We start from the raw sequence: 27,332 nt of genomic DNA on the forward strand, positions 1-27,332 counted from the left end.
ATACCGGCGAAAATCGACTGACATCTATATATATAAAAATGAAACCCGTTTCGCGTTGTCACGGCATCACGTGTGAACGGCTGAACCGATTTCGATAATTCTTTTTTTTTAAATGTTTGTGGAAGTCCAAGGATGGTTCTTACGGAAAAAAATATTAAGAAAATCTCTACGCTAAGGCGGTACGAAGTTCGCCGGGTCAGCTAGTAAGTTGATAAGACAGCAACGTTTGATATAATTAAAATTCAAACTACGCGTATAAAATATCACCACGATCTAGGTTACCGCTTATGGAGCGTGTACGTGCTCATTTTCTTCATTACTGCAATATGAAAAAGTATCACTACTCAGTTCGCAGAAAGTAGTGGACTTATTTATTTTAACGTATTTAATGTAACTATTCCAAAAATTGTCTACTTATTTTTCCTTGAATCTTTTTCTCATATCTGACTAATTATAACCTAATTTTCTATCTCGTTCGTTCGTTCGTCTCAGCCAAATGACGTCCACTGCTGGACAAAGGCCTCCCCCAAGGTTTTCCACAACGAACGGTCCTGCGCTGCCCGCATCCAGGCTCTTCCCGCGACCTTTACCAGATCGTCTGTCTATTAGGAGGCCTGCCCACGCTACGTCTTCCAGCCCAATTTTCTATCTATGCACTTTTAAATTTAAGCCAGCCGTCAAGTAAAAACATTTTGAAGGGTTTTAAACTCGTCTAATTTTAGAAAATTTAAGAGCTTGCATGTTTACGATATTATATTTATCTCCTCAAGCCTCAACAAACTGTTTAGTCACATGTTCTAAAGTTGTTTTAAGTCAGTATTAAAATATACTTTCATTGCGTAAAGAATCCTCATCGAGTTTATAAATAGACGCATAATCGATATAAAAAATCTCGATTGCATCGCCATTCGAGGCGAGTGGTCCTTTCCGGTTGCCGCTAACGTAATGTAAATGGTACTTGCTCTATTAGCATCGTAAAAATTATACGATTCTCGATGTGTGTTACTGGAGTTCGTGTTTGATGAACTGCCCCTTCCTGCCCACTCTTTTCTTGCTATATTATTCGAATCACTGGCCATCTAAAATCGTTTTTGTGCCGATCGACTTTTGTATCTTTTTAACTTTTTGGAAATGTGCTTAGTTTAACGCATTAATGGCATCAATTATTGTATTTTCTTAATATAATTCATCATCTTCCAGAAAACCAAAGAACAGACTAAAGATATGGATATCACTAGAATCGTCGACTTTCTCCGTAATCGTGTGAAAGCGGCACTAAAATCGATTAGGCATCGTGTTACTACAGACAGCTCAGCTCAAGAAAAAGATAAATTAGTATGGGAAATTATACAAAGTTCCAGTTCTTGTGAAATGATTCATAGCCTGAATATACCAGTAAATCGTATTCCATTTGCTTTACAAGAAAGAACGAGATTGTTACCAGCAACTAAGTGCGACAGGGCTGTCAAACTGGCTGTATTAATATTAAAATATGCAACGGCAAATGTGTAACAAAAAGTAAGCATCAAAATAAGCCTTTCAAACACGCAATCAATAGCATGAAATATGCAAAAAATGCAGTGTTGTTACGAAGCCTGCCAGGTCGATTCTACGAAGCGCTCTGTACAAGGAATCAATATGGGGTATTCCTTATTCATGAGTGGCGCTGGTGGCCGTCTGAGTGCTGCAGACAATATATTATTGCTTATTGCATTGTGCCACTGAATCTGTTCTGGAGTCGAACCTCGTTGGGATTTTCCATTATTATGATTGAAGAGTTGTTATTCGGTTGCGGTCGCGTTGCTTAGATTGAAAAGTCGTTGGACTTGGAACTCGTCCGCGTAAGTGTTGGATGTCCCTGGAAATCTTTCCACCTTTAGAAATACTATTCTTATTGTTCGTTCATCTCCACATTGTTAAGGATTTCCTGTAACATATACTTAAATAGATGCTCAGATGCGCTTATCCTGTATCTTGAAGACGATCAATCATTTCTAACAGCCTACGTTTATAAGAATTTAATATACCTTTAACATTGATATTGATACCACCTGTAGAGACCGCAGACTACAAACGTGGTGTTACCATTCGCAAACTATCGTGTTACTCTCCAATCGATTACATTGTATCAACCTGCATGTCCGATGTGCGAGACCGATAACGTATCTGGATTCCGTTCACCTTCCCTACTTGAAAAAAATCCACGTCATGTAGGTACAGATGAGGGCACATCAATCTGTATACTGTTGAGCCTTATAATCTTGTAATATGGGTGATTTTGCAACAAAAATGTATAGTCTGATATGCTGTCGTCTGTACAGAAGCGTCATGGATATTACGCAACCTGAAGAAACGCTTAAAACCTACATGAAGGTGCGCTCCATGATTTTGGCGTCACGAAATGTGACGTGGACGGACGCGTTGGTTGTCGCATGACATGGTGTGAAAAAGTAATTGAATTTACAAGACCTTGTTATCAAAAATTCAGTACTGACTCTCCCATCAATCTAGAATGTGATAATGACTTTTGCTATTGTGCAAAAGCACTTATGGGGTAAGCAAAGGTGATGAAAGAAGTCTTCTGAATTCTAACTTGTCAGAACAAAAATGTGTATTTACTTTTTTTACGCATCTTGCTTGCGTGATGCTAAAAAAGTTTAATCAAAATCTGACCATTTTTACAAATTATGGCCTATTATTCCGACGATATCACTTTAGTTTCATTAAAATCCGTTTTGTAGGAGGTAATTTAAAAGGTAATAAACATCATCTATATTAATTTATTTATTCTTCCTCTCATATTCTCTCATATTTATTACTCTCACATATTTATTACACACACAGTTGGATTATTGAATGAACAAGAAAAGCAAAAATATCATCATTGACTACTTTAAATTTTACATTTTTAAAATATTTCTAACTTATTTTCGCTACCGGACATGAAATAAATATCAAAGCATAATAACGTATTTTGAAAGTGATATAATATTTATTGTAGTCAGTGTCAATAAATAACAAAAACAGCATTTAAAAATCGATTCATTGACTAATCGCAACGCTGTTCCTAATTTCTGGTTACTATTAAACAGACAGTTTTTAATCTAACCGTAACAAAAGAGAACACAAGCCCATTATCTAGGTAGACAACTAGACAGTGTCTTTGTAAATAATAGACGAAGTTATTAGGTCTAAGTTTAGCGGTTTATCGACGTTCAGTGTTCAAACAATCGATTCGACTCGATTCGTTAAAGATTTGTACTGTTGTAAGTTTTTTTTTTTTTTTTTTATGTGATAGGAGGCAAACGAGCAGACGTGAGCAGACAGCAGCAGTGTTCTGCTATTGGTTGTCATAGCAAAAAAATAGATACATTGCAACCTTAACAGCCAGAGAGTTCACAAAATACATTAATTTTTGTCTAGCACTTATAATTTGTTTCAATAATCCATTAAAATTATCTCGTAGGATATGTTTTGTATTGATTTCATATGCGAATTGAAATGCTTCATAAACATCTCTAGTACCACTTATGTCCTTGTGATTTTGTATAATGGTCAGTTCTTAACGAAGTAAAATAATAAAGATAGAAAGAAAGAAAAATGTTTAATGCAATTGATGCACTTTGCTCCTTCTACTTGTAAAGAAGCAGACACTTCATTGACTGTTATAAAAACTATTGTAATTAACACTATTACATCCTCTATTACTTGACTTTTACGTAGATGCAATTGTGTGAACAACGTTTTACCATAAAGAGTTCGCAGTAATCAATTAAACGTTCAATGACGATGAACGTAGTTAATATACTTGTCTTTAGAAGTACTTGTCCTCTTTACTAAGTTATTTATCATCAAGCTGAGTCACAGGCCGAGTCGTAGCGTTGGCGCCTGTCCTAACCCTTAGGTTCATGCACTATAATAATTCAAGTTCTTATCACTCTGAATATACGACGTAAAGGGTCTGACACAGAATGTGCACTTCCCAGAATGAGCACTTCGCAATATGCTCACTTTACCATACTAGTATTACACAAACGACTAACTCTTCAACCTTTACATTTGTATAAAATATAGAAAAGTGCGCATTTTGCGAAGTTTACATTCTGCGTCAGACCCGACTACCACCTTGAGCATTTCTCTATAAAAAATAAAAATCTAATATGACTCTTCCCGTCAGAAGTTTACATAAAATTTTGACATGAGATTATTAATAATAACTCTGCAGCAATCGTCTGCCGTGATTTCCACAAGATTGATCCGCGATCTGTAATTACAAATGTAAATATCGCGATTACCGCGCGTCGTCCATCAATTGAATGCAATAACGAGAAATTGAAATTTCCAATCGAGAGAAATAGACATCAAGGCTTCCTTTTAAAGCGGAATTATCGACATTTTGTGCCGGTATAAAGTAGCTAATGGATGCGAGTGTGCTCAAATGAATATGCAATGTGTGTGTTTTGTCGCTGGGGTGGCGAGCGGTGCGGCAGGGATGGGGTTGTGAATAGGGTTGCCAGATAGAAATCAAATCCGGGACTATTCTAGGACAATGGTGTCGGGTCGTGGCCGTGGCCATAGTAAAAATATTTTATTTTCAAATACACTTTTATCAGATAATAGACTCACATGCAGGCCAGCCGTGTCATTCGTTGTTAGTTTATTTTGTCACACAAAATTAGTAGGTTTTCCGCGGACGAGGAAGACGAGGTTTTAATGGATTTCCGTAGTAAATAAGGACCTTAAAGAAGCCCAAGTAAACAGCGAGACGACCTAGGACGGAGCTGCCTGGAGACGCATAACGAAGAGCGCCGACCCCAAATAAAATAGGAATGGGCCAGGCAAAGAAGAAGAAAACTAGTAGGTTTTCGGAAATCCGGGACAATAAATTCTATTATTACTGTACACGGGACAAGACCCAAAACTCTAGGACAGTCCTGGATTTCCCAGCCATCTGGCAACCCTTGTTGTGAATGGCTGTCCGGGGCTCTCGGCAGCGCGCGTGCGCGAAACGCCGACAACCGTCACAATTAGAACATACATTGTCACAAAAATCTCACTAAAGAGCATGCCAGACACGGATTTGTTTTTTGCTCATGACTTTTCGTGCCGCATTGCCGTGGTTTAAAGATAAAGGACGATCCAAGCAGTTGTTGATTTTGTTCTTTGATTCTGACAGTCCTATCGATCTGTTTAGACGAGTCTGCTGTCTGTAAAGATTGGATGCCGCACAAATGATTGAATCCGCTTTCGAGGTCTTTTTAGTTTGACAGATTCCTTACGCTATCAATGAGATTAATCTTCTAAATGAGGTCTTATGTCAGTTTTTATGCTAGTCAGATTTGTGCCTCTGATCATCTGAATAAGCTGGGTTCTTGTTAACCGGCTTCTAATTGATGCGCTAATAACATGATAATTGGATTAGGGCCTCCATTTACAGGCAGTTCACTGAACTTCAGTTAAGGAAATAATGTACAGATAACAAAGCGTATCATTGAAATACGATCATTTAGTATAAAAATGTAGGTAGATTTACCCAATGTTAATTGCAAATCAAATCGTTTTAGGTAAGACATACTTTTGGAAGTTTTAGAGAGACATCCCAAATTCCCAATATTTCCATAAGTTTACCATACAAAACTATGAAACTATTGACATGACGTCATAATGTGTGTTAATTTAAATGATTGATAACTACCTATAGATTTATATTGTACGCGTTCGTTCGTTCGTTTCAGCCAAATGGCGTCCACTTCTGGACATAGGCCTCCCCCAAGGATTTCCATAACGACCGGTCCAGCGCTGTTCGCATCCAGGCTCTTCCCGCGACCTTCACCAGATCGTCAGTCAACCTAGTGCGCGCGTTATTGTACGCGTATTTGTATGGAAACACGCCACTACTGATTTATTCTACCTTCTTATAACTATCCTCTTCCCACAGAGTGACGGCAAGATGGTGTTCGACGTGATCCAGCGGATGGAGGACACGGAGCCGTTCAGCGAGGAGCTGCTTGCGGCGATGAAGAGGCTCTGGGCGGACGCGGGGGTGCAGGAGTGCTTCGGCCGCTCCAATGAGTACCAGCTCAACGACTCGGCCAAATAGTGAGTAACAAAACATTTGCTAGACGCCTAGACCAGGGGACAAACTTGACCTTCATTGGTTGGGTTTTTGTGGCGGTCAAGCTGTAGATCCTGGCTACACAGGAGTTGCAGTGGTGAGAACGAGAGGTGGGAATAGTCCCGTTAGACCAGCAATCGTCGTAGACTAACTGGAGCCTGTAGATCCTTGGCTGTGTAACTGTAATTTTTCAGACCATATCCTAGCAATCGGATCCAAAACAGGATACTGGCTGTTATGTAACTTTTACAGACCATTTGCCAGCAACGGTAGCCAAACTGGTGGATCCTGACTGTTGCTCGTTCACTTTTATAGATCATGTCCTATCCTAGTAATCGTAGCCATATTGGATCCTGGGTATTCTATTACAGAACGTTTTCCCATAACAGCAACTGTACACTTTAGATTCTGGGTAACTAGGAGTTGCAGTAGTGATGAGAAGTGGGAGTATGGAGGACAGTTGCTCCCCCTTGGAAATTAATTTTAAATGCATACATACCCTAAGTATTGTCCCTATTGTCTAAGCGCGGAGTATCATGCTACAGAAACTGGGTGTTATTAGTAGACACCTTTTCAACGAGAAAATGCAAATAATGACGCTCATAAGCAGCTGTCTTGAATAGTGAATGCACTATTTGCTATCAATCGCACTGTAAGTGACGTGTATGTAATACACACAATAGTAATGACAATTACAAAGCGAGACAGCCGGTAAAGGATTTAAAGCTCAAGCCATTTATTGTAGTTATTTCATTGTTAGTTCACTTAACAAAGTGTTATTGTTGAGAAATCTCAAAGTCTCAAGTCATAATAATGTGCTTCCACCATTAAAATTATGAATTTTAAAAACATAATGGAACATAGACATTACGGTATAGACAAATACTAAAGAAAATGTCAAAGGGGTAGGGAAGGCTTTTCCCGTGCGTGGGCAACCAACAGAACTTGTATAAATTATAAAATAATGCTGGATCGAAAATTAATTAAAACGATAACTTGTCTTATGGTGGTTGGTAGGATACATAACTAGTTAGTCTATGCCTATGATTTATTAATCTAGAATGGGAATTTAAATGCTTAACAAAATAATGAAATATCGGTACATAGTTCTTGTGGTGCGCTCTACTAGTTTACAGATTTTTGTTTTACTATGCTCGTAGTTACATCTGTTTTATACATTTGTCTTTCGTAACAAAAATTATCAATATCACTACAAATCTACACACTTTGCTATCTTATCGCGGTCTTACAATATAAATAAACATGACAGTATAAAAGAAATCTTCGAATCTTTGGCAGGTTTCTTAGCAATCCCTTTTTCTTGGTATCAGCTCGAATTTAAGCGGCTCATTGGGTATATACGTTGGAGTTACGCTGTACGTCAGCTCGCCGTAACGCCAAGACACGTGGTAGCGGTGGAAAGTCTGAAAATTAGAGCCTTATCTTGAGTTAAAGAAATTAGTACCGAATTAGAAAGTATAGCTAATCCTGAATAGTTTTTAAATAAGTTATTAGTGCCATTATTGCACACAATAGCATTATGTAAGAATGGGAGTAATAAAAAGTATTTTAAAATGTTATTGTGTTGATTTTACTTGCTCAAAATATTGATCCAAAGTTGAAACGAATGAAATTTTTTCTGAAATGTTACGATGACTCTTAAATTCAAAATAAAGCACTCACCTTAGCCAATAAAAGTTGCAATTCAGCTTCAGCGAACCGCTTCCCGATACACATCCGCCGTCCGAAGCCGAAGGGAAGCGAGGCAAATGGGTGGATCCCCACTTCCTTCTGTTTCCGCCACACCGCAGTCGCCTGCTCCTCGTCACAGCTCCCAGATACCCGTTCCGGATCACTGCTCGTACGTTCCTTGTCACAGCTCCGCGGTTCCTCATCCGCGCCCAACCGTGCCATAGGACACCGCGGTTCGGACATTTCGTTATCCCTCAACCATCGTTCTGGAACGTACTCTTCTGGTGACGGGAAGTATTTCTCCTCATTAGACAGAATGTAATGCGGAAATACGACGTGCGACTGGAAGATAAAAAATAATTAACGTAACGTTCTTTTTAACTAATTTGTGGAATCATTGGGTCGAATTAACTATAAGTTATCTTACCCCCTTTGGCACTTCATATCCAGAAACGACAGCGTCACTTTGAATGCACCGACCATTTCCCAGAATCACTGGTTTGATCCTGAAACAGATTAAATACTGTCATGTGGTTAAGCAAGTGAGGATGTATCGATGTTCAAGTCACGTAATGTGAACCGATATACGCAGTAGTTACATATAAATTACAAGGTGTGGCGATTGGGTTACGTACATTTTACACTTGGCTGAGTGCAATACAACCTGTCATGTTGACAATTTGTTATGGTGACATGCAGGTACTTGCAAGGTTTTTGTTGTCATGATGAATACGAGCTAGTAGATTCTAATAAAGATGACGATGAGTAATTTGATTGGATTAAATTCCAATTAATANAATTAATATACTCGTACAAATCGTATGATCAAGAGCAAAACTGTACCTACGAAAGTATCGAGAGCGGTGTATGTTTGCTCTTACTCTGGCAACATTAGGCTTGTAATGTAAATATTATGCAAACTGCCTCTGTGCGATACTCTCGTGCGCTGAGATAACGCCTGGCGCGAGGGCCTATCGAGGAGAGCCTATCGCAGGTAATGGAGGGAGGCAATAAAGACAGCAGCGACTCACCTCAACGTCTCTTTTATACAGGCGCGCAGATATTGCAACTTATCCAAGTCTTTACTCGTAACAGTCCTACTTGTAGGGAGATTGCGATCTAATTCGTCCTGCAATCTTCTCTGCGCTCGCTCATTATTTGCGAGCAAGTACATAGCGCTGGCTGCGGCGGCAGCTGTAGTATCGACACCAACCAGTAACAAATCCAGAGCCAATATTGTAGCAACTTTCTTCCCAGAACTCTTGGCTATGGAAGCACACACCCCTTTGTCTGTTAACCTTTTCAAACACAGGGCCCGAAAAGCGTCCAGCGCTTCAACGTAAGTTTTGTAAGCTGGAGTAGCATATACGCGCCACAGTGGTGCGGAGAGTTCCAATTCTGGCACACTATGGAAGAATCCGTGAATGCATCTAATTATTTCTTTTGCCTCTGAATCGTCTGCATTGAGACACCCCAGTCTAGTACCCAAGGCCCATGCTCCGACCGCTGTAACGAAAATGTGGTTTTGAATATTAAATCGTGACAATGAGTGGTGTCATAGTTCAAGGTTACTATTGAAACTGATTTTCCTTTACCAGTAATTTCCCTAATGTACTTACATTCTAGTGCCCATTTGTAAAGCTCCGTCAAGAAATCATTCGGTAGTTCTCGATTCTCGTCCAAAATACACTCCAATCTACGAAACAATTNAAAAAATTTGAATGCATTATAATTTTATCATATCTAAAAATTCTTCGGTGATTTCTTTCTTTCAAAATATCGCATTTCCATTTGTAGAACATAAATTACACCAGATAGATCTCTATAAAAACGTGTTCCTCAAAATCCAATTCATTTCAACTGAGTGAGCGTTAAATATTCCGCGTTAAACTCGTTCATACGAAACGTTTGAATGAGGTTTGTTGTTCCTCTCAATGAGTAATACGGTGTTCAAAACAAAGTGCGCTGACGCCGTCGTTATAAACGGGATGTGGTCATTAAACCGAGATTCTATGGCCACAGAGCTCCTGAGACCATCTGATGAATGCAAGCACAATTGATCCACGACTCTCAACTCTATAAACACACCATTTAAGCTTTTTAACGCAAAACATTAATTAAAATGTAGCCAATTTACTTATGAATGCATACCGCGAGACTGTTGAACTACTTTTTTGCAAAACTAAATGATGCTCGTCTCGTTCAACGGGTTTTCATACCCGTTACTACAATGCGTTATATAACAACGTTTTTATCTGGTTCTGCTTCGTTTTCTTTTCGATGTGTGAAAACATAATATTTGGTTACCTACCATAACGTAACGTACCGCAACCGAAGCTGTTATTAACGTAATTGAGTACTTACCAAAAAATTAATGGATTGTGTGTTTACTTGGTCATACTTTTTATGCAATTATGTTCACAAACATATATATTAATTTATTTCACTTAGGTCAATGTTAGTTAGATCAAACCTCTATCAGGTTGGAGCATTTTAAGGTTACGAAATTTTAATATCATACCTGTCAATAAAATCATCAGCGACATCGTCTAATGCCGGCACAGCCGCCCTAGCAGCCTCCGGGGCTGCGAGAGCTTTCGACACCTTAGATCTGAATCTCGACCATGGTTCACCATGTCTGCAACATAATTTACATTTAAACTAATATTGAATAACGCAATTCTTCTCACCAAGGGTTAATCAACTTACACTCCAATCAGACCAGGCTCTTCACCAAAAAAGTCCTTTCTCAGCTCCTGCTTATAATGTTTTAGGCACGGCGCTACCGCTCTGTACGGCATGGAATCCTCTCGCCTGTATATCCGCGCCGTCTCCTCCGCGCAAAACGGGAACACAAGGTCTGGATGCCCAAAGAGTTTCGCTACCTTTGCGGCGCCTCCTTCCCCTGCCAGTGCCCTTAGAGTCCACAACGTTATATCTAAAGCACTAGTCCGCCAAGGCTTCTTCCCCAAGGCAAACCGCCAGGAGTTGCCGAATAGCGGCAAAGGCTTAGGGCCAGGCATGTACGAGTAACACCGAGCGCTTTTCATCGCGACCGAATCACCAATGGTGACTTCTCACTCGAAGACACAGCAGTGGGGACTACCATCCCTCCGTGCGTCGTTTTCAGCGCCTAGATGTCGTAACCCGTCCCACATCAATGAGTTGACCCAACAAACACAGTATTAGCGAATACTGGTGCGGCACTACAAGTAATCAACGAAATTTATATAACTGCAAACGTAAGGCAGTCTGGATCGGGCGACTTAAGTAAATTAGTCAAAACGAGATTTACCGCTCCACTTATTTAATGATTAATTAAAATAAAATATAGTGCAATCCAGTATTTATTTGCACAGCGGTATATTTTCACAAGTTATTTATTTGTTAAACACACTTAATGTCCATATATGAATAAATTACATAAATAAAATTTAACAACTTGAGTGATGTGATTAAGTTGATCGGATTAACTTAGAATATATTCTAATTGCTATTAACTAAACATACACTAATTATTGTATAAAATACTGAAATAAAAAATTTGGTGCTAGAACATTAACCCATAACACTTTTCTACATAGGTGTAAGGTACGAACGTGATGACATCCCTTAGCAGGCTAGTGATAATGACAGAACATCTAACTGTACTATAACGCAAACAGTTCGAACCCACGTTTTCAAATACATAGTACAAACTTGTGAATTAAAAATGTAGCACGTTTTCGCAAGCGTTTTCCTGTTTTAACTATAAATCGAGATAGTGGTATTAATGACATCATTCTAACCCGCAACGAAGTACCTACGGTTCCATTATGATGGTGAACTACTGACGGGCAAAAGGTCAAATGGGAACAATGATATTTAACAAAGGGTCAATCAATAAGACCATAGCTGATAGTCCATCCATCGCACGCTACATTCAATTGAATCAATATTTTTTGGATTGCATATTTATTTATCAATAAGTACGACAATTCGATAAATACTGACGATGCGACGAATGCGACCTAGTTCCTAGTGGTGCAATAGTCATAGAAATAACAAAAGGGACTTTGGAAAATTTTGTTATCACCACACCTATAAAACCAATGCCTGATCGTTCTAGTCATGTTGGTCCACTCATGCACTTCATTGTCAGCGAAGATTATAACGTGTTACCATTGTCAAGAAGACGGCGTGACGTCACGCGGTTGTTTCAATTAGCCGGTCCCTCAATGGGCCCGGGAGCGGTGCGCCCGCGCCGATTGACTCATCCGGTCTCGGCAAACATTTGTACAGTTGGTCGTTTGTACCTTCCGCAATCACACCACACAACTCAATATAAATAATTTTAAAGGTCCGGCGTGCGATTTGAGAAATTTTATGGCTGGAGGAATCGAAATGCTTGACGCGCTTTTGCAATGGGCTAATTTAACGACTCAGCCTTATCAGATTCAGTTTTAGAACTAGTAAAAAGCTAATTTAACGACTCAGCCTTTCAGATACAGCTTTAGAACTATTAAAAACTAAAGTTACAAAAAACTAAGGTAAACTTAGAAGAACTAACATTATGTGCAACCAATTTTGTTCCAAAATATTTTAGATAAGTTCCAATAAAATCCAAAAGACTAACTCCATAGGTTTCGTAATAAAGTTGGCAAAATATCCTCCAATGCGATTGCCGCCATGTGCGTGACTTGGTGAAATTACATTGACAATCTTGTTAGAACATTTTAGCGTGCTAACTTTTGGAATGACAACGCAGGTTTTGCTACGCATTATTTCAGCAGTATTTCAGCAATTTTATAATTAACACATTGGAAAATTGCACTGTGAGTATGAGTAAATCAGAATCTACTGACTGATGTCGTCGTGGCAACAGGCGCTTTTTCTTCTGCTGTGGTAAAAACGATTGCGTTCAGTATTGCAACTTTTAGTTCTCTTTTCTGACTACTAATTGTTTTTGATCCTATACCATCAAGGAGATGTGGCAATATTACTACTGCGACGTCTTCCTTTAGGTTCATTTGAAGTAGCTTGTACAGCATTTTATATGGATCAACATAACCGATCCGGATGGGGTCTTGTTTGATTTGTTTGATACGGATCGCGGCCGACGGATGCGCTTGCAACACCAAAAAGGAACTCTTTGTGTGTAGAGCATTGCCATAGTCGCTAAGGGCTCAAGAATTCAAGATGCATTTATGCAGTAGGTATAAAGATCTTCAGTAGCTCTGTATCAGATTCTAATTTATCTAGAGTATCAGCTTCAATTTGTATCTTTGTTACAATACTCAGATTTATAAATATGGTTTTAAGGACATTTTATTTACCTGTTTCTGGTAACTCGTGTGAGATACGACTTCACTTCCCCATTTTCCTTAAAGAAAATTGAAATATTCCGGTCTTTACATTGCTATTTTAAAAGTTTAGTTGCCTTAGTTACAACACTTCTTTCAATAACAATAGCTGTTGTAACCCATATACCTTCTGTTCTTTATTATTCGTAAGTTTCCTTATCTTGATTCAACTTGGCAGCTATTTTACAAGTTCATTTTCCTCTTGCAAATAATAGGTTTGGTAAGCTAGTATTTAATTTTAGTGGCCGTTTTATATGGAATGTGATTCACAATTTCTCGGCGCACTACCTACGTAAGATTCCATACAATAATGGTCGTTCATTGACTCCACTGTGCAAACGCTGGAAAATTGATACTTAGTCTGACAGATGCATCTATTTCTTCAATGGTGTTTCGAAATCATCTTGCGAAATGATACAGCGGTTGTCTGCAATCTGTAATGCGTATGGCTGGCAATCATCCATTACGTTACCGACAGTTTATAAAGTAGCTGCGATTAAAAATATCGAAATCATTTGTAAAAGGAACCTAGTTTTGATACAAAGAAAAGTGCCTTTCATTTACACAATGCAACTTTCAATAACCTGGAAAGCACGTATTTTTTCATGTAGTAAATTTTTGATGACTCACGATTAGAAATTACCTTTTGTAGAACAGCTTTTGATGTAGCCTTCCTTACTTCCTTAATTTAAACATGTTTTATTCAGCGACCCTTCTGTTGGCCGTCACGGAAGCTTACCACTCTTACCAGTGTATATTTATTTCAGTAATGATTCCAAAGGTTCGTGATTCGTGTAGCTTGATGGCTATATCTCAGTGAGTTATCTTGACGCAATGTCACCCGCCTTATCAGATGTCGATGTGCTGATTCAGCTTATGCAGTAGTTTTTGTGATACTGATAAATATTTGTTTGCGGCATATTTGCTGCATTACCGAATATGTAGCGCATTACAAGACATAATTGAATGGGGGATGCCTTTTTCCAGCACTGTACATTTTGCTAAAACGAACGAACAAGGCATAATGTAACGTAGTATGCTGAAAATTCGCGGTAACTTCAATGGCTCACACCAAAATGGTATCCATGCAAAATAAATATGATAATACTGTGTGTAATTTACGACGAGCATCGTCTACGTGATAGTGGCTACGCATCACACCGTTTATTAGCAATTGTGATGTTATCTGAGCCACACTGCTCTGCAGCGGCCGCCCACCTCGCGTCGCGACTGCGGGCGAGGGTAGCGACAGATTTATGTGCCGATCGCATGACGCGCGCGCTAATGCCGGAACCATTTACACCGCCGCGAGCAGACCCTGAACTGCGCCATCCGACCTCCACCCGCTAACTGCGACAAATAACCACCTCGAGTCACAACGACCGCAACTTCTCGCCCCCATTTCTGAACGACTGCCAAGATGCTAGATTCACCTCTGTTTACATTAGTGTTCATTCCTCCCAATCCCGATACGGTTCAAGTGCAGTCTGTATACATACAAATATGCTTCTGCAGATAAAAATAAGCTTGTATACTTTCATTGAAGTGACTATTCTACAGTTCAAGAATATGCTTCAAAAGCGGCAGATATTAAAATAGCGTGACAACTCCCCATTCGTTACTTTTTAACAACCTCCGTTATGTCCTCAGATCTAGGTCGTGAATGCTGACGTTATAATTAAGGCGATATCGTAATGCCTTACTCGCGCAGTTAGAGCCAGGAAAAAACGCGCCTGTGAGAACTGTAACAGTTGAGCTAGTGCCTTTGTCTTCCTTGCAGACCATGTGTTAGTTATTATCAAGTCTTCGTGTCCTCACGCCATCCATCAGTCTGTCCAACACCTCCGGCGTGTCCTCTCTAGTGCGTGATGTAATAAGGCGGTCCGCGATGCGTGTTTCGCGCGGGCTCCGGCTGTGCGGGTCGGGCGTAGCGAGGGTACGAAAGGGCGCGGGCGCGCGGCGTATTGATCGGACGGACCTGTTGCCGGGCGGCGTCTAACGCCCGCACAGCCATACATGGATTTTATGCATTGAAACTCCTGCAACTAGAATCATTCTTCATAATATCTATCACAAATCCTACCAACTTGCAACTTAAGTTGCGTAAGCTAAAATTTCTTAATTGTATTTCGCATCTCAACGCATCTCCCAAAGTATTGACGTTCTGCGAGAGCGTCGCGTACTCCGCTCGATAGTGTAATGATTTCGGCTGGTCCAAATGTAATTCATCCTTGTCTACTGACCCAGTTAATGTTGACAGAGTGTTGACGTCAGCAGCGCCTAGGATCGAAGCGAAAAAGCGGCCAAACGATAAACACTCGTGAACATTTCACGCACACGAGTACTTAATGTTTTAATTATAATACCGTCTCACGAGAGTGTTTAAGATGCCTGATGCTCCGTAATGCTCGCATTGCCTTCACGCACAACGCGTTCTTCGGATAGTTGTGCGTCGGTAATGTCTTGATCGGAACTTTGTGGGGTCCACAACTTTTTAATGGCATACCGGTGTTTCTTTTTTGAATCACCAGCCAGTATTAAATCAAACGGCAGTGTAGATTGAAATGCGTAATTCGCGCTACCAACCACACCCTAGGCATAATAATAGCGTCGTTTAAGCAATTCACGGAGTGGTTTTTCCAGTTGACAGGTCGGGCGAGGATGGCAGCATCCTATATGTCAGTTGGCTCGACTCCAAGTGAGCGCCACCCCCTGACATTGAAACTGCGCCCCAGCCTCTGGCTCTCGGCTCAGTTTCGTATGTATTACGCATAGAAAGCGAAATCTAAGCAGAACACTTTGAATATTTTAGGATACAAAGATCCTGATTATATTATAAATCGGCGCTGCAAATTTTAAATTGGCTTTCGAGTTATTTTTGGCCAGAAGGCACGCGAATGGCCAGATACAGCAAAATCTGGAAGAGGGCCTTTACCGTCAAGTTATCAATTTAGATATTGAAACATTATTATTAATGCCATTCAGTCAATTGTAAGATTTGTCTAACTCAGCACTAAAGTATAACTTATTAACTGCTTCGTTTGTTGTTTTTGTTAATAGACTTATCAGAAACTGCAATTGGGCGTAATAAAACTCAAAAAAATTAGTAATAACAGAATAGATAACAGTAATAAATAATACTTGTATTGCGTATAATAGGTAAAAACACAACGACAACGTCAATAAGTGTGTGGAAAAATATTGAACTTAGTACCTTTACTCGTGTATAAATGACTCACTGCATAGTCACCGATCCATGTTTATAGGGGAGATGGAGGCTACCTTTAACAAATTGTTAATATTGAAAAGACAAATATAAGATGTAAACCTAATTACATATTATTTAAACTCGAAGTTAATGTTATTTAGACGTTATAATGATAACTAATATTCGATATATTTCTGTGATACACTCCTACATTTATTGTTTGAGTACGTACCTCAATATATTATTTTATTTAAAATAAAGCAGCACAATAGAAACTCAATTTATTACATATTTCAACATTATCCGATATTTATTGGATATTGCATCGTGTACATATTTAAGTAAATACAAAGACAGAAATAGTCGCACGCAAGTGTTGCCGAGTCTAATTATAATTCGTCAATTCAGCTTGTATGGCAATCTCGCGAAGTTTGTCGCTAAGTTGCAAGTTAAATCTAGGTTTGTACTGGCAGCTGGCCAACGGGGCGACTCGATCCATACACTTTGGCCTTGAAATGCATCGATTACTCACATAGACCATGTCGTTCTGACCATTTGCAGCTAAATACAACCATTTTAAAACGACACTCAACAAATCGATAGTGAAAACGATTTTCGCCCTCTCATCGCATGAGTCATTCGCTCATTCCCCTCCCTTTGTCCTCTTCATATGCAATAACTCAAAGAGCTCCGCCAAGTGGGTAGCAGTTAGGCGCACCGCAAAAGTTTCTACTTTACAAAAAGCTCGCGTGACGTGCGAACGTAGTTTTTCATTTAGGTTGGAAGATTGTTGAAGTTACCGGTTCACCTACTTGGCCTTTCACACGCGCTCTTTTGGCTGTTATTTAAAATTTTAATTCTACATTACTTTGCCATGTAATTAAACTCATTTAAAAGTACAATGATATCAAAAAAATCATCGCCTTTTTTGCGTCCGAGAACCATTCGCGATCACGTCACTTCGTCGGAAACAAATGATTCATCTCTGGTGACTGTTAGTTTACTCTCGTGCGGTCGTTAATAGTCATCTATAGTTGTAGCAGTCATTTGAAAGTTATTATTCATTTTATCTGCTTATAGGGATCACGGCCAGTTGGTTACTCATTCATTTTGTCCAATACATACACAGTAATGTTCAAAACACTCAAATAATTCAGCTTACTAAAGGCATGTACTGCCAAAACCATTTTGTCGCAACAACAACGTTATTAAAACAAAACAATGTCAGATACAATAACGATGTAAACTCGTGCTACTAAATCTAGTGTGAAATGTTCTTAATTGTATGTAAGAATCGCGTGCAACGGCGTTCTAGCTCGTTAATATGTATGCGGCGGCGTCCGCGGTCGCAACTGGTGGGCCCGCACCGGACGCGGGGACCTGTCTCCGATCACGCAACCGAGACATACTATATCTCACTGTACATTATGACTTAATTAATGTTTAGAAGCCCATTACTTATTTGCATAAATTACCATGGATGAGGAATCTGATTAATGAAGTAAGTCTAAACAGGGCAAAGATGGAAGCGTAGGTGGGGTTTCCTTCAATTCAAATTGAAAACACAATCCGTGGATCATAGTAAATTAAGATTGGCCAAGATAACGGATTACTGGTCTTAGAAAACCAATGTTTTCACTTGACTACTAATTGACTTGACTGATTGCTATCCGGCTCAAAGGACCAGTTCGACACGAACGGGTGAAACTTAACGATGAAAACTGCTCTGAAGTGTTTTAAATTGGCGTGATTCTGCAACTCGTTAATATGTATGCGACGAATAGTTGGCAGAATCTACCAGCAACTGGTGGGCAGTCCACCGGATCTGCCTGACTGCCTGTCTGCAAAGTAAATAAGCCTAAACGGTCACCATTACTGTGGAGTTCCATTCCGATGAATGCCTTTGAAATAATAGATCATATCTGATATTGGGGTCAAGAACGAACTCGGCAATAAAAGTGGCGTTGGAACATTTTAAAGACATATTCTTGTTAGATAAATATCTCATATTATATGGCTAAATCAAATACTTTTGAGACACATTTTGCAGGCCAATATAATACTGTATTTCTATTAAATGAAAAAATGTTAACTCTGCTAGAAAACTAACCAGACTCAAAAAAATATACACGGAAAGAACCATTTTTATTTTCTTAATTCTTGTGTACCATAAATGGCAGAATAAATGACGTCCATATCCGTCCAATACTGACTAAAAAACTTTAATTGATACTTAAATCCGCTTATATGTTGAGTGTGAACTAGAGTAGGCATCGAAACAGGTGCTAACTGCTTCATATATTTCGTTCGTTTGACATTTTTATCCTTGATTTTATTACTGCGGTGCCAATGCAGCAAGCGGCGCATTGCAACGCCATTGTTTTCGGCTTTCCACCGGGATCACACCAAAATTATGGCCATCGTGCACCAAACAGAACACAATCACAACAGACTGAATGTATAATTTGCGAATACGCGATTCTTTACACGTACCCAGTTTAGTGTGCTGTTGATTTATTGATTTTGATATTTTAATTTATGCTAGCCATATGGTTTCCTTATTGGTGGATGTAATTTGTATTTGCTGTATGTTTTATTTAATTTTATAATATTTAGAAAACATACAGCTTATAAACATAGGGAATACAACATGATAGATACAAAGCTAGTTTCTACCTCAACTTAAAAATATCACTTTCTCCATCGATTTAGTTTTAACCGGTAGCTCGCTGCATTTTAATCATGAAGAAAAATGAAAATTGTGTGTAAAATGCATAAGAAGCATTTAAAACGGCAATGCTCACTGCGTAATTTAATCCATTGTTTTTATTCTTTTTTATTAATCATCGGGACTATTCTCACCTCTCGTTCCCACCGCTGCAACTCCTGTGTAGCCAGGATCTACAGCTTGACCGCCAATAAAAACCCAACCAGCGAATTTTTTATTAATCAGTGTTATCAATTAATATTTTTGTGTTTGTTTACAGTTTCCTCGACGACTTGGACCGGTTAGGTGCTAGAGATTACCAGCCCACCGAACAAGATATTTTAAGAACTAGAGTCAAAACAACTGGCATTGTCGAAGTGCACTTCTCCTTCAAAAACCTTAATTTCAAGTGAGTATAATTTTACCCAATTTAGCTATTTAGGCTGGGTTGCACCATCTAACTTTAAGAAACGTCAAAAGTCTGTCAAACCCCATTAAAAACACAGATTAAAGTTATAGTCACGGTTAAAGTTAAGGTGGTGCAACTGAGGCTAAAAAAAAGCAATTTCACAATTTGTTATTGTCTACTAAACACATGTATGAGTATTTGCTGTGCCCATAAACCCTTGAAAGATTACAGTGATAATTTATAATTGAGTTCTTTATAATTTCATTTTCCTTGTAGGCCACAAGCATAATGAGACAAATCACGAAATGTGTCACCAATCAAGGAATGTAAATGAGTCAGTTTAAATCAAATAAAGAGGACAGAAGTATTGATTGTGCAAAATATTGGCTTTATTTTAGTAAACCATTTTCATAGTGCACTGATTGGCTCAGGAAGTTGAACAATTAGCTCTTGAATTCAATTTGCATCTCAGCAGCCATAATTTATTCCGCATTTGAAGTACCTAAAGCAGAAACCGGCTTTATCTTTTTCGTTTTTATTTGGTTTATGAAAGACCCATCTCATCAAACAACCGAACTTGGAACGATGCAGTTAAACTTGAACGTGGTTCGTTCCTTTTGAATTATTTTGTAGAAGTTTTCTCATGTTTTTATAATTTTTTATGTAATATCAGATTAGATAGTATTTTATGTACTAGTAAAGTAAGTTCAAGTTCATCGTCGGAATCATTAAGCAGCCATTCTAAATTGTTTCGTCTGAGTATTGAATTAGTAATTCTAGATAAAATATGTATTATTATAAGTTGTATGTTTATTTAAATGACATCTCCCATAACATCATACATTTATGGTAGACTTCAATGGCATCTTAATTTCATTATTATTCTAATAATTCTATGCCCACATGTTTATGAGTTGCGGTTTAGATTATTATTCTGTTTGAAATATGGTCCTAACAATGACTGTAACTTGTTTTGTGAGCCTTAAATAAATAAATAATGACTGGCGGTCAATGCGTGCGACTGACGCACACAATTTTTTGCGACCATAGTAAACAATGCTTTAGGATTTTTTCAATTTTACGATTCAGAAGAAAGTTTATTCGATGTCGCATCGGTCGCGACCTCTAGCTTCACCTTATGAGTTGATATTGACATATTTACAGACATTTTCTTTACTTTTACGTATAAAAATCCTTTTGCTGTTTGTCGCTGGTGTCGAAATTTAATACTACTGTTGTGGTCTTCTTGATTGTATAATTTGCGTTGTTAACAAGAAAAAGTCATAAAATTTAATACAACACGCTTTTAGGCTGAAATGCACCACATGACTTTGACAGTAACTTTAACGATAACCGGTGTTTTTTGACGTTTGTCAAAGTTAGGTAAGATTGTGCAACCCAGCCTTAAAGTTTTCTTCTGACACCAGTAAAATGTATTAGCAACAAGACATTCATACTAATTCAAAGAAAACTTGATTCACTCAATTTTTACGGAGAGCGACGATAGGCAGTGTTGCTTGTCGCTGAAATCGGGATCATAGAAAAGATAGTATAGATATTTATTGACTATGCTAATCAACTGTATGCACTTTCCAGATTGTTCGACGTAGGTGGACAGCGGTCCGAAAGAAAGAAATGGATCCACTGCTTCGAGGACGTGACAGCGATCATCTTCTGTGTCGCTATGTCCGAGTACGACCAGGTCCTGCATGAGGACGAAACAACGGTAATTATGATTTATTGGACCTTATGGAAAAGACAGGAGAAATTAGCTGGCAAAATTAACGACTGAAAACAGACTGAAAGACGACGGACAGACTTTTGGGACGTGTAACAATTTTTGATAGTTGGTCTCTCTCATCTCATTTACATCTTTCCAATGGTGCCTATTCTTAATTCTTATAAACATTGCGTCCTGTTAAATTGCAAATTACATACTTTTAAAGCATCTCAGGTAAAACTTAATAATAAAATATTTTGTACTTGCAAGATGTAGATATTTTTGAACTTGAAACATTTATTTTTCATAGTTTGAGATGACTGTAATCAAAATAAGTAAAGATGAGAATAGGACGGTTTGAGTAACCAATCACATAAAATCCCTATTCCTATTATTTTTAATGTTATGATGAATCCTATGATATAATTTGGTAAATAAAGCAACTTACAACTCCTGCCTGCTCGAGGGGCCGTTGATGGAAAACAGGAGATCGCGCTTTGTGGCCTTAGCAGTAGACTTCCTTCCATAGGCTGAAATGATAATGATCATGAAAAACCACGCGCTTAACCCATAACTTCCCTCCTTCCAGAACCGTATGCAGGAGAGTCTAAAGCTGTTCGACTCGATCTGCAACAACAAGTGGTTCACGGACACAAGCATCATCCTGTTCCTCAACAAGAAGGACTTGTTCGAGGAGAAGATCCGCAAGTCCCCGCTCACTATATGCTTTCCTGAATACACAGGTAATTTGAAATAGTTTGATAACTCTTAGGCCTTAAGACTAAGGTAGTGGCAATATATGGGAAGAATCATGCCGGTTGCCACTAAACGTTTTTTTAAATAGGGCCCATGATCGTGTCAATGGTATTGAAAGTAAATTGGTAGTTTTAGTATGAGCTTCCTGTAACAGCAGAGTAGCATAGCACTCGCAATCGTCCCGTGGATGTCGTATGTCGGGATAAACGGACCTAGATATTCCACAGACGAGTTAGGAATATTGTCCCTTTTGCCTGTGGTAAATCGTGCAATGGAGACAAAACCACCTGATGCCAATGAATAGTTTTTCTGGCATATTACACATTTAATGATGATGATGCGGGCAGCGCAAGACCTTTCGCCCGTATTCACAAACGATTCTTGCTTAAGAGCGTTTACGCCGTTTGGCGCAAAAACAGTACTTTTTCAACTCGTTACAATCATTAACCAGTAATACTACAAATATGTTATAGGCATAAATAGTTAGGAAATTTCGTCGTCTAAATAGTTAATTGAGAAAATATTGCNACATTGAAATTGGCATTTAATTACGATCATTTAGTATAAAAATGTAGGTAGATTTACCCAATGTTAATTGCAAATCAAATCGTTTTAGGTAAGACATACTTTTGGAAGTTTTAGACAGACATCCCAAATTCCCAATATTTCCATAAGTTTACCATACAAAACTATGAAACTATTGACATGACGTCATAATGTGTGTTAATTTAAATGATTGATAACTACCTATAGATTTATATTGTACGCGTTCGTTCGTTCGTTTCAGCCAAATGACGTCCACTTCTGGATATAGGCCTCCCCCAAGGATTTCCATAACGACCGGTCCAGCGCTGTTCGCATCCAGGCTCTTCCCGCGACCTTCACCAGATCGTCAGTCAACCTAGTGCGCGCGTTATTGTAAGAAAGAAGAAAGAAAGAAAAAATGTTTGTACGCGTATTTGTATGGAAACACGCCACTACTGATTTATTCTACCTTCCTATCCTCTTCCCACAGAGTGACGGCAAGATGGTGTTCGACGTGATCCAGCGGATGGAGGACACGGAGCCGTTCAGCGAGGAGCTGCTTGCGGCGATGAAGAGGCTCTGGGCGGACGCGGGGGTGCAGGAGTGCTTCGGCCGCTCCAATGAGTACCAGCTCAACGACTCGGCCAAATAGTGAGTAACAAAACATTTGCTAGACGCCTACACCAGGGGACAAACTTGACCTTCATTAGTTGGGTTTTTGTGGCGGTCAAGCTGTAGATCCTGGCTACACAGGAGTTGCAGTGGTGAGAACGAGAGGTGGGAATAGTCCCGTTAGACCAGCAATCGTCGTAGACTAACTGGATCCTGTAGATCCTTGGCTGTGTAACTGTAATTTTTCAGACCATATCCTAGCAATCGGAGCCAAAACAGGATACTGGCTGTTATGTAACTTTTACAGACCATTTGCCAGCAACGGTAGCCAAACTGGTGATTCCTGACTGTTGCTTGATCGCTTTTATAGATCATGTCCTAGCCTAGCAATCGTAGCCATATTGGATCCTGGATATTGTATTGCGGACTGTTTTCCCATAACAGCAACTGTAGACTTTAGATTCTGGGTATCCAGGAGTTGCAGGGAGTGGTAGCGATGAGAAGTGGGAGTATGGAGAAAAATTGCTCCTCCCTTAGATATTTTACGCCCCTACACTACATACATACCCTAAGTTTTGTCCCTATTGTCTAAGCGCGGAGAATCTTGATCCAGAAACTGGGTGTTAGTAGATACCTTTTCAACGAGAAAAAGCAAATATTTATTTTTTTGTAGTTAGTCCCGTTAGCCCCTAGTGGTAAGCTAAATAAGCTTGTGTTACGAGTGGGCTCACCACAATAGTCGAGCGTGGGATTCGAACCCGCGTTCCTCGGATCTCGAGTCGGGCACTCCGACCCCTTTACCGTTCGGCTATCGTGGCTATAAAAAAAATTACGCTCATCATAAGCCGCTGTCTTGAATAGTTAACTATATGTACTTTTTGCTATCAATCGCACTAAGTGACGTGTAATACACACAATAGTATTCATTAATGACAATTACCAAGCGAGGCAGCCGGTAAAGGATTTAAAGTTCGAGCCATTTTATTGTAGTTATTTCATTGTTAGTTCACGTAACAAAGTGTTATTGTTGAGAAATCTCAAAGTCTCAAGTCATAATAATGTGCTTCCACCATTAAAATTATGAATTTTTAAAACATAAATACCTACTAAAGAAAATGTCAAAGGGGTAGGGAAGGCTTTTCCCGTGCGTGGGCAACCAACAGAACTTGTATAAGTTATAAAATAATGCTGGATCGAAAATTAATTAAAACGATAACTTGTCTTATGGTGGTTGGTTGGATACATAACTAGTTAGTCTATGCCTATGATTTATTAATCTAGAATGGGAATTTAAATGCTTAACAAAATAATGAAATATCGGTACATAGTTCTTGTGGTGCGCTCTACTAGTTTACAGATTTTTGTTTTACTATGCTCGTAGTTACTAGGGATTGCAATCCAGCAGCGTTTTCAATCCAGCTGGATTCTTGCTGGATTGACCTGAATCCAGCTGGATCCAGCGCGGATCCAGCAAAATGTGGAACGAATATAAAAAGACGACATAATCTATGAAATACGGCTAATCAGTAGGACAAACAGTCTTAAAAATTCTTATAAAATTAACTACGAAAAGGACCGTAATTTAATCTGCAATCAATTTTTTGTATTAATAGAAGTTACTAATCCGAAATAATATATCTTCTGCGATAATTAGGCAGTTTAAAATCTGACGACAAGAGACTGACCATGTCTTTTTTTGAATCCTCTGGAAGTAAGACCTTAGAAAACAAATTTTATCTACTTATAGTCTAAACTCCCAACCGCACAGAACTGCATATGTAGCCGGCTGCTGAGAATGCCCTTTCGGCCTCTACACTAGTCGGTTTTAGGATCATTAAATAGTCATACACCATAGATAAATGTTCACCTCGCACTCGTTCGGTCTCCTAAACGCTCATTTCTTTTTTCAGTACCTTTTCGTAATCTAATCTTGGCTTTGGGTTTTGTTTATTAAAGTTCTCCTTCTCTCTTTTAAGTTCCATCTCAAGCTCTTGCTCTAAAGTCATTTTCACGGGTTCCGCGTTATCATTAGACCATTCTCTTCTAACTCCATGATATCTTTATCTTCTTGCACCGGCTCTACAATATTATTTTGTTTATTTACTCGATTTAACAAAGTTTTCATCTCCTGTCGCATTATTTTTTGGCAAAGGAAAAAAGACAGTTTTTTTTACTTCTTCTTCATACTTTTTTGGATTTTTCAAGCACACTAACGTACCAGTAACTTTAGAGAGGCGCCGTTCAACGCACCCAATAACAGAACGGCAACGGCACCACGCCGTTTTGAAAATGGCGGCAATTCGAAACTAAGCAATAGAAAATTATACGTTTGCGGATCCGCATCGCTGGATCCAGCACTGTATGCTGGATCCAGCATGTTTAAAAAGGCGCTGGATCCAGCTGGATTGCTGCATGCTGGATCCAGCAATTGCAATCCCTAGTAGTTACATCTGTTTTATACATTTGTCTTTCGTAACAAAAATTATCAATATCACTACAAATCTACATACTTCGCTATCTTATCGCGGTCTTACAACATAAATAAACATGACAGTATAAAAGAAATCTTCAAATCTTTGGCAGGTTTCTCAGCAATCCCCTTTTCTTGGTATCAGCTCGAATTTAAGCGGCTCATTAGGTATATACGTTGGAGTCACGCTGTAAGTCAGCTCGCCGTAACGCCAAGACACGTGGTAGCGGTGGAAAGTCTGGAAATTAGAGCCTTATCTGAGTTAAAGAAATTAGTAACGAATTAGAAAGTATAGCTAATCCTGAATAGCTTTTAACTAAGTCATTAGTGCCATTATTGCACACAATAGCATTATGTAAGAATGGGAGTAATAAAAAGTATTTTAAAATATTATTGTGTTGATTTTACTTGCTCAAAATATTAATCCAAAGGTGAAACGAATGAAAATTATTCTAAAATGTTAGGATGACTCATAAATTTTAAAAATTCAAAACAAAGCACTNGGAATCGGTATCATAGAAAAGATAATAGTACCTATCTAAGATGTATTTACTATGGCTGATCAACTGTATGCAATTTCCAGATTGTTCGACGTAGGTGGACAGCGGTCCGAAAGAAAGAAATGGATCCACTGCTTCGAGGACGTGACAGCGATCATCTTCTGTGTCGCCATGTCCGAGTACGACCAGGTCCTGCATGAGGACGAAACAACGGTAATTATACTTGCTTTATTTAAAAGACAGGAGATATTAGGCGAAGGAAAACTACACCCAGTCTGTTGTTTCCGTTGGTAGACTTTCTGTGTTCACTGAAAAGATGCTTGAACTTGTAACAATATGAGATAAAGCCTGGCACACTCACTGCGGGCGCCCGTCGCACAGTCGCGACAGCAATATAATTACGCGCGAGCGATAAGGATGGGTAGCTTGGGGTCATTGGACAAAATTCTACGTGCTCACGGACCAGGCTTTAGAATGTTATAAATCTCATTTACATGCCTATTCTCGTAAGCATAGCAACAATGCTACTTGAGACATACTCATTCTTTACCCCTTTTGTATTCAGGCATGTTTGCAACCCCTGATAAGTTTTCCTCCGATTTAATTACGTTACATCAATATCAATTTATTGTGTGATAGTACATGAAGCAGACTGTAATTTAAAGATAACAGTACCACGTAAGATGGATGATGTCAAGAGGATAGCTGGCAGTGTCTAGCTAAATTAAAGCGAGAGGTCTTACTTTCTGTTCTTCCAGCAGTTCTTTCGTCCAGCATTGGACTGCCATAGACTAGAATGATTGATCATGAAAACCACGCGACTAACCCATAACTTCCCTCCTTCCAGAACCGTATGCAGGAGAGTCTAAAGCTGTTCGACTCGATCTGCAACAACAAGTGGTTCACGGACACAAGCATCATCCTGTTCCTCAACAAGAAGGACTTGTTCGAGGAGAAGATCCGCAAGTCCCCGCTCACTATATGCTTTCCTGAATACACAGGTAATTACAACTGGTTGGCTAACTTTTAGGTTGTCCTTCATTTCATTTATTGCATTTACAATACACAGTGTATACTGTAGTGGGAATCTGGGAAGAATCATGCCCCTAAACGTAAATTTTTGGAATAAGGCCTACGATGGTGTCAATGGCATTGTTATATGAAAGTAAATGGGTAGTTTTAGCTTCTCGTAATAAACAGAATAGAATAGTAGCACTCCCAATCTTCCTTTCGATGTCATAAGAGTCGACTAAGGAACAAATCACTTACAATCATA

The 27,332-nt window shown here is 39.0% G+C and overlaps 2 protein-coding genes across 2 annotated transcripts in view; one reads left to right on the forward strand and one right to left on the reverse strand.

Annotated features, from left to right (window-relative positions):
* The window catches only part of Galphao (G protein alpha o subunit), a 58,752-nt gene that overhangs the window by 29,550 nt on the left and 1,870 nt on the right, over positions 1-27,332 (forward strand). Inside the window, exons 4-7 of the mRNA XM_028319430.1 lie at positions 5,939-6,099; positions 19,345-19,473; positions 21,070-21,199; positions 21,783-21,936. Coding sequence (XP_028175231.1) covers positions 5,939-6,099; positions 19,345-19,473; positions 21,070-21,199; positions 21,783-21,936 — 574 coding nt within the window. The remainder of the gene's footprint in view (positions 1-5,938; positions 6,100-19,344; positions 19,474-21,069; positions 21,200-21,782; positions 21,937-27,332) is intronic.
* Positions 6,392-11,121, reverse strand: LOC114363645 (probable cytochrome P450 49a1). The gene is made up of 7 exons (XM_028319431.1): positions 10,517-11,121; positions 10,329-10,445; positions 9,427-9,503; positions 8,839-9,313; positions 8,235-8,313; positions 7,799-8,149; positions 6,392-7,539 (listed from the first exon to the last, which is right to left on the reverse strand). Exons 1-7 carry the CDS (start codon positions 10,855-10,857, stop codon positions 7,420-7,422), a joined length of 1,560 nt encoding a protein of 519 aa, XP_028175232.1. The 5' UTR covers positions 10,858-11,121; the 3' UTR covers positions 6,392-7,419.

The sequence above is a fragment of the Ostrinia furnacalis genome, unplaced genomic scaffold (assembly GCF_004193835.3).
Source record: "Ostrinia furnacalis isolate ACB-3 unplaced genomic scaffold, ASM419383v2 OfSCF7182, whole genome shotgun sequence".
In the NCBI taxonomy this organism is placed as follows: Eukaryota; Metazoa; Arthropoda; class Insecta; order Lepidoptera; family Crambidae; genus Ostrinia; species Ostrinia furnacalis.

Excerpts from the sequence above, each read along its gene's own strand:
- LOC114363645 (XM_028319431.1), bottom strand. The coding sequence starts at position 10,857 with ATGAAAAGCGCTCGGTGTTACTCGTACATGCCTGGCCCTAAGCCTTTG. Across the intron at positions 10,446-10,516 it reads GAGCCTGGTCTGATTGGAGT|ACATGGTGAACCATGGTCGA; the intron begins GTAAGTTGATTA and ends ATTATGTTGCAG. Across the intron at positions 9,314-9,426 it reads TTACAAATGGGCACTAGAAT|CGGTCGGAGCATGGGCCTTG; the intron begins GTAAGTACATTA and ends TTTTCGTTACAG.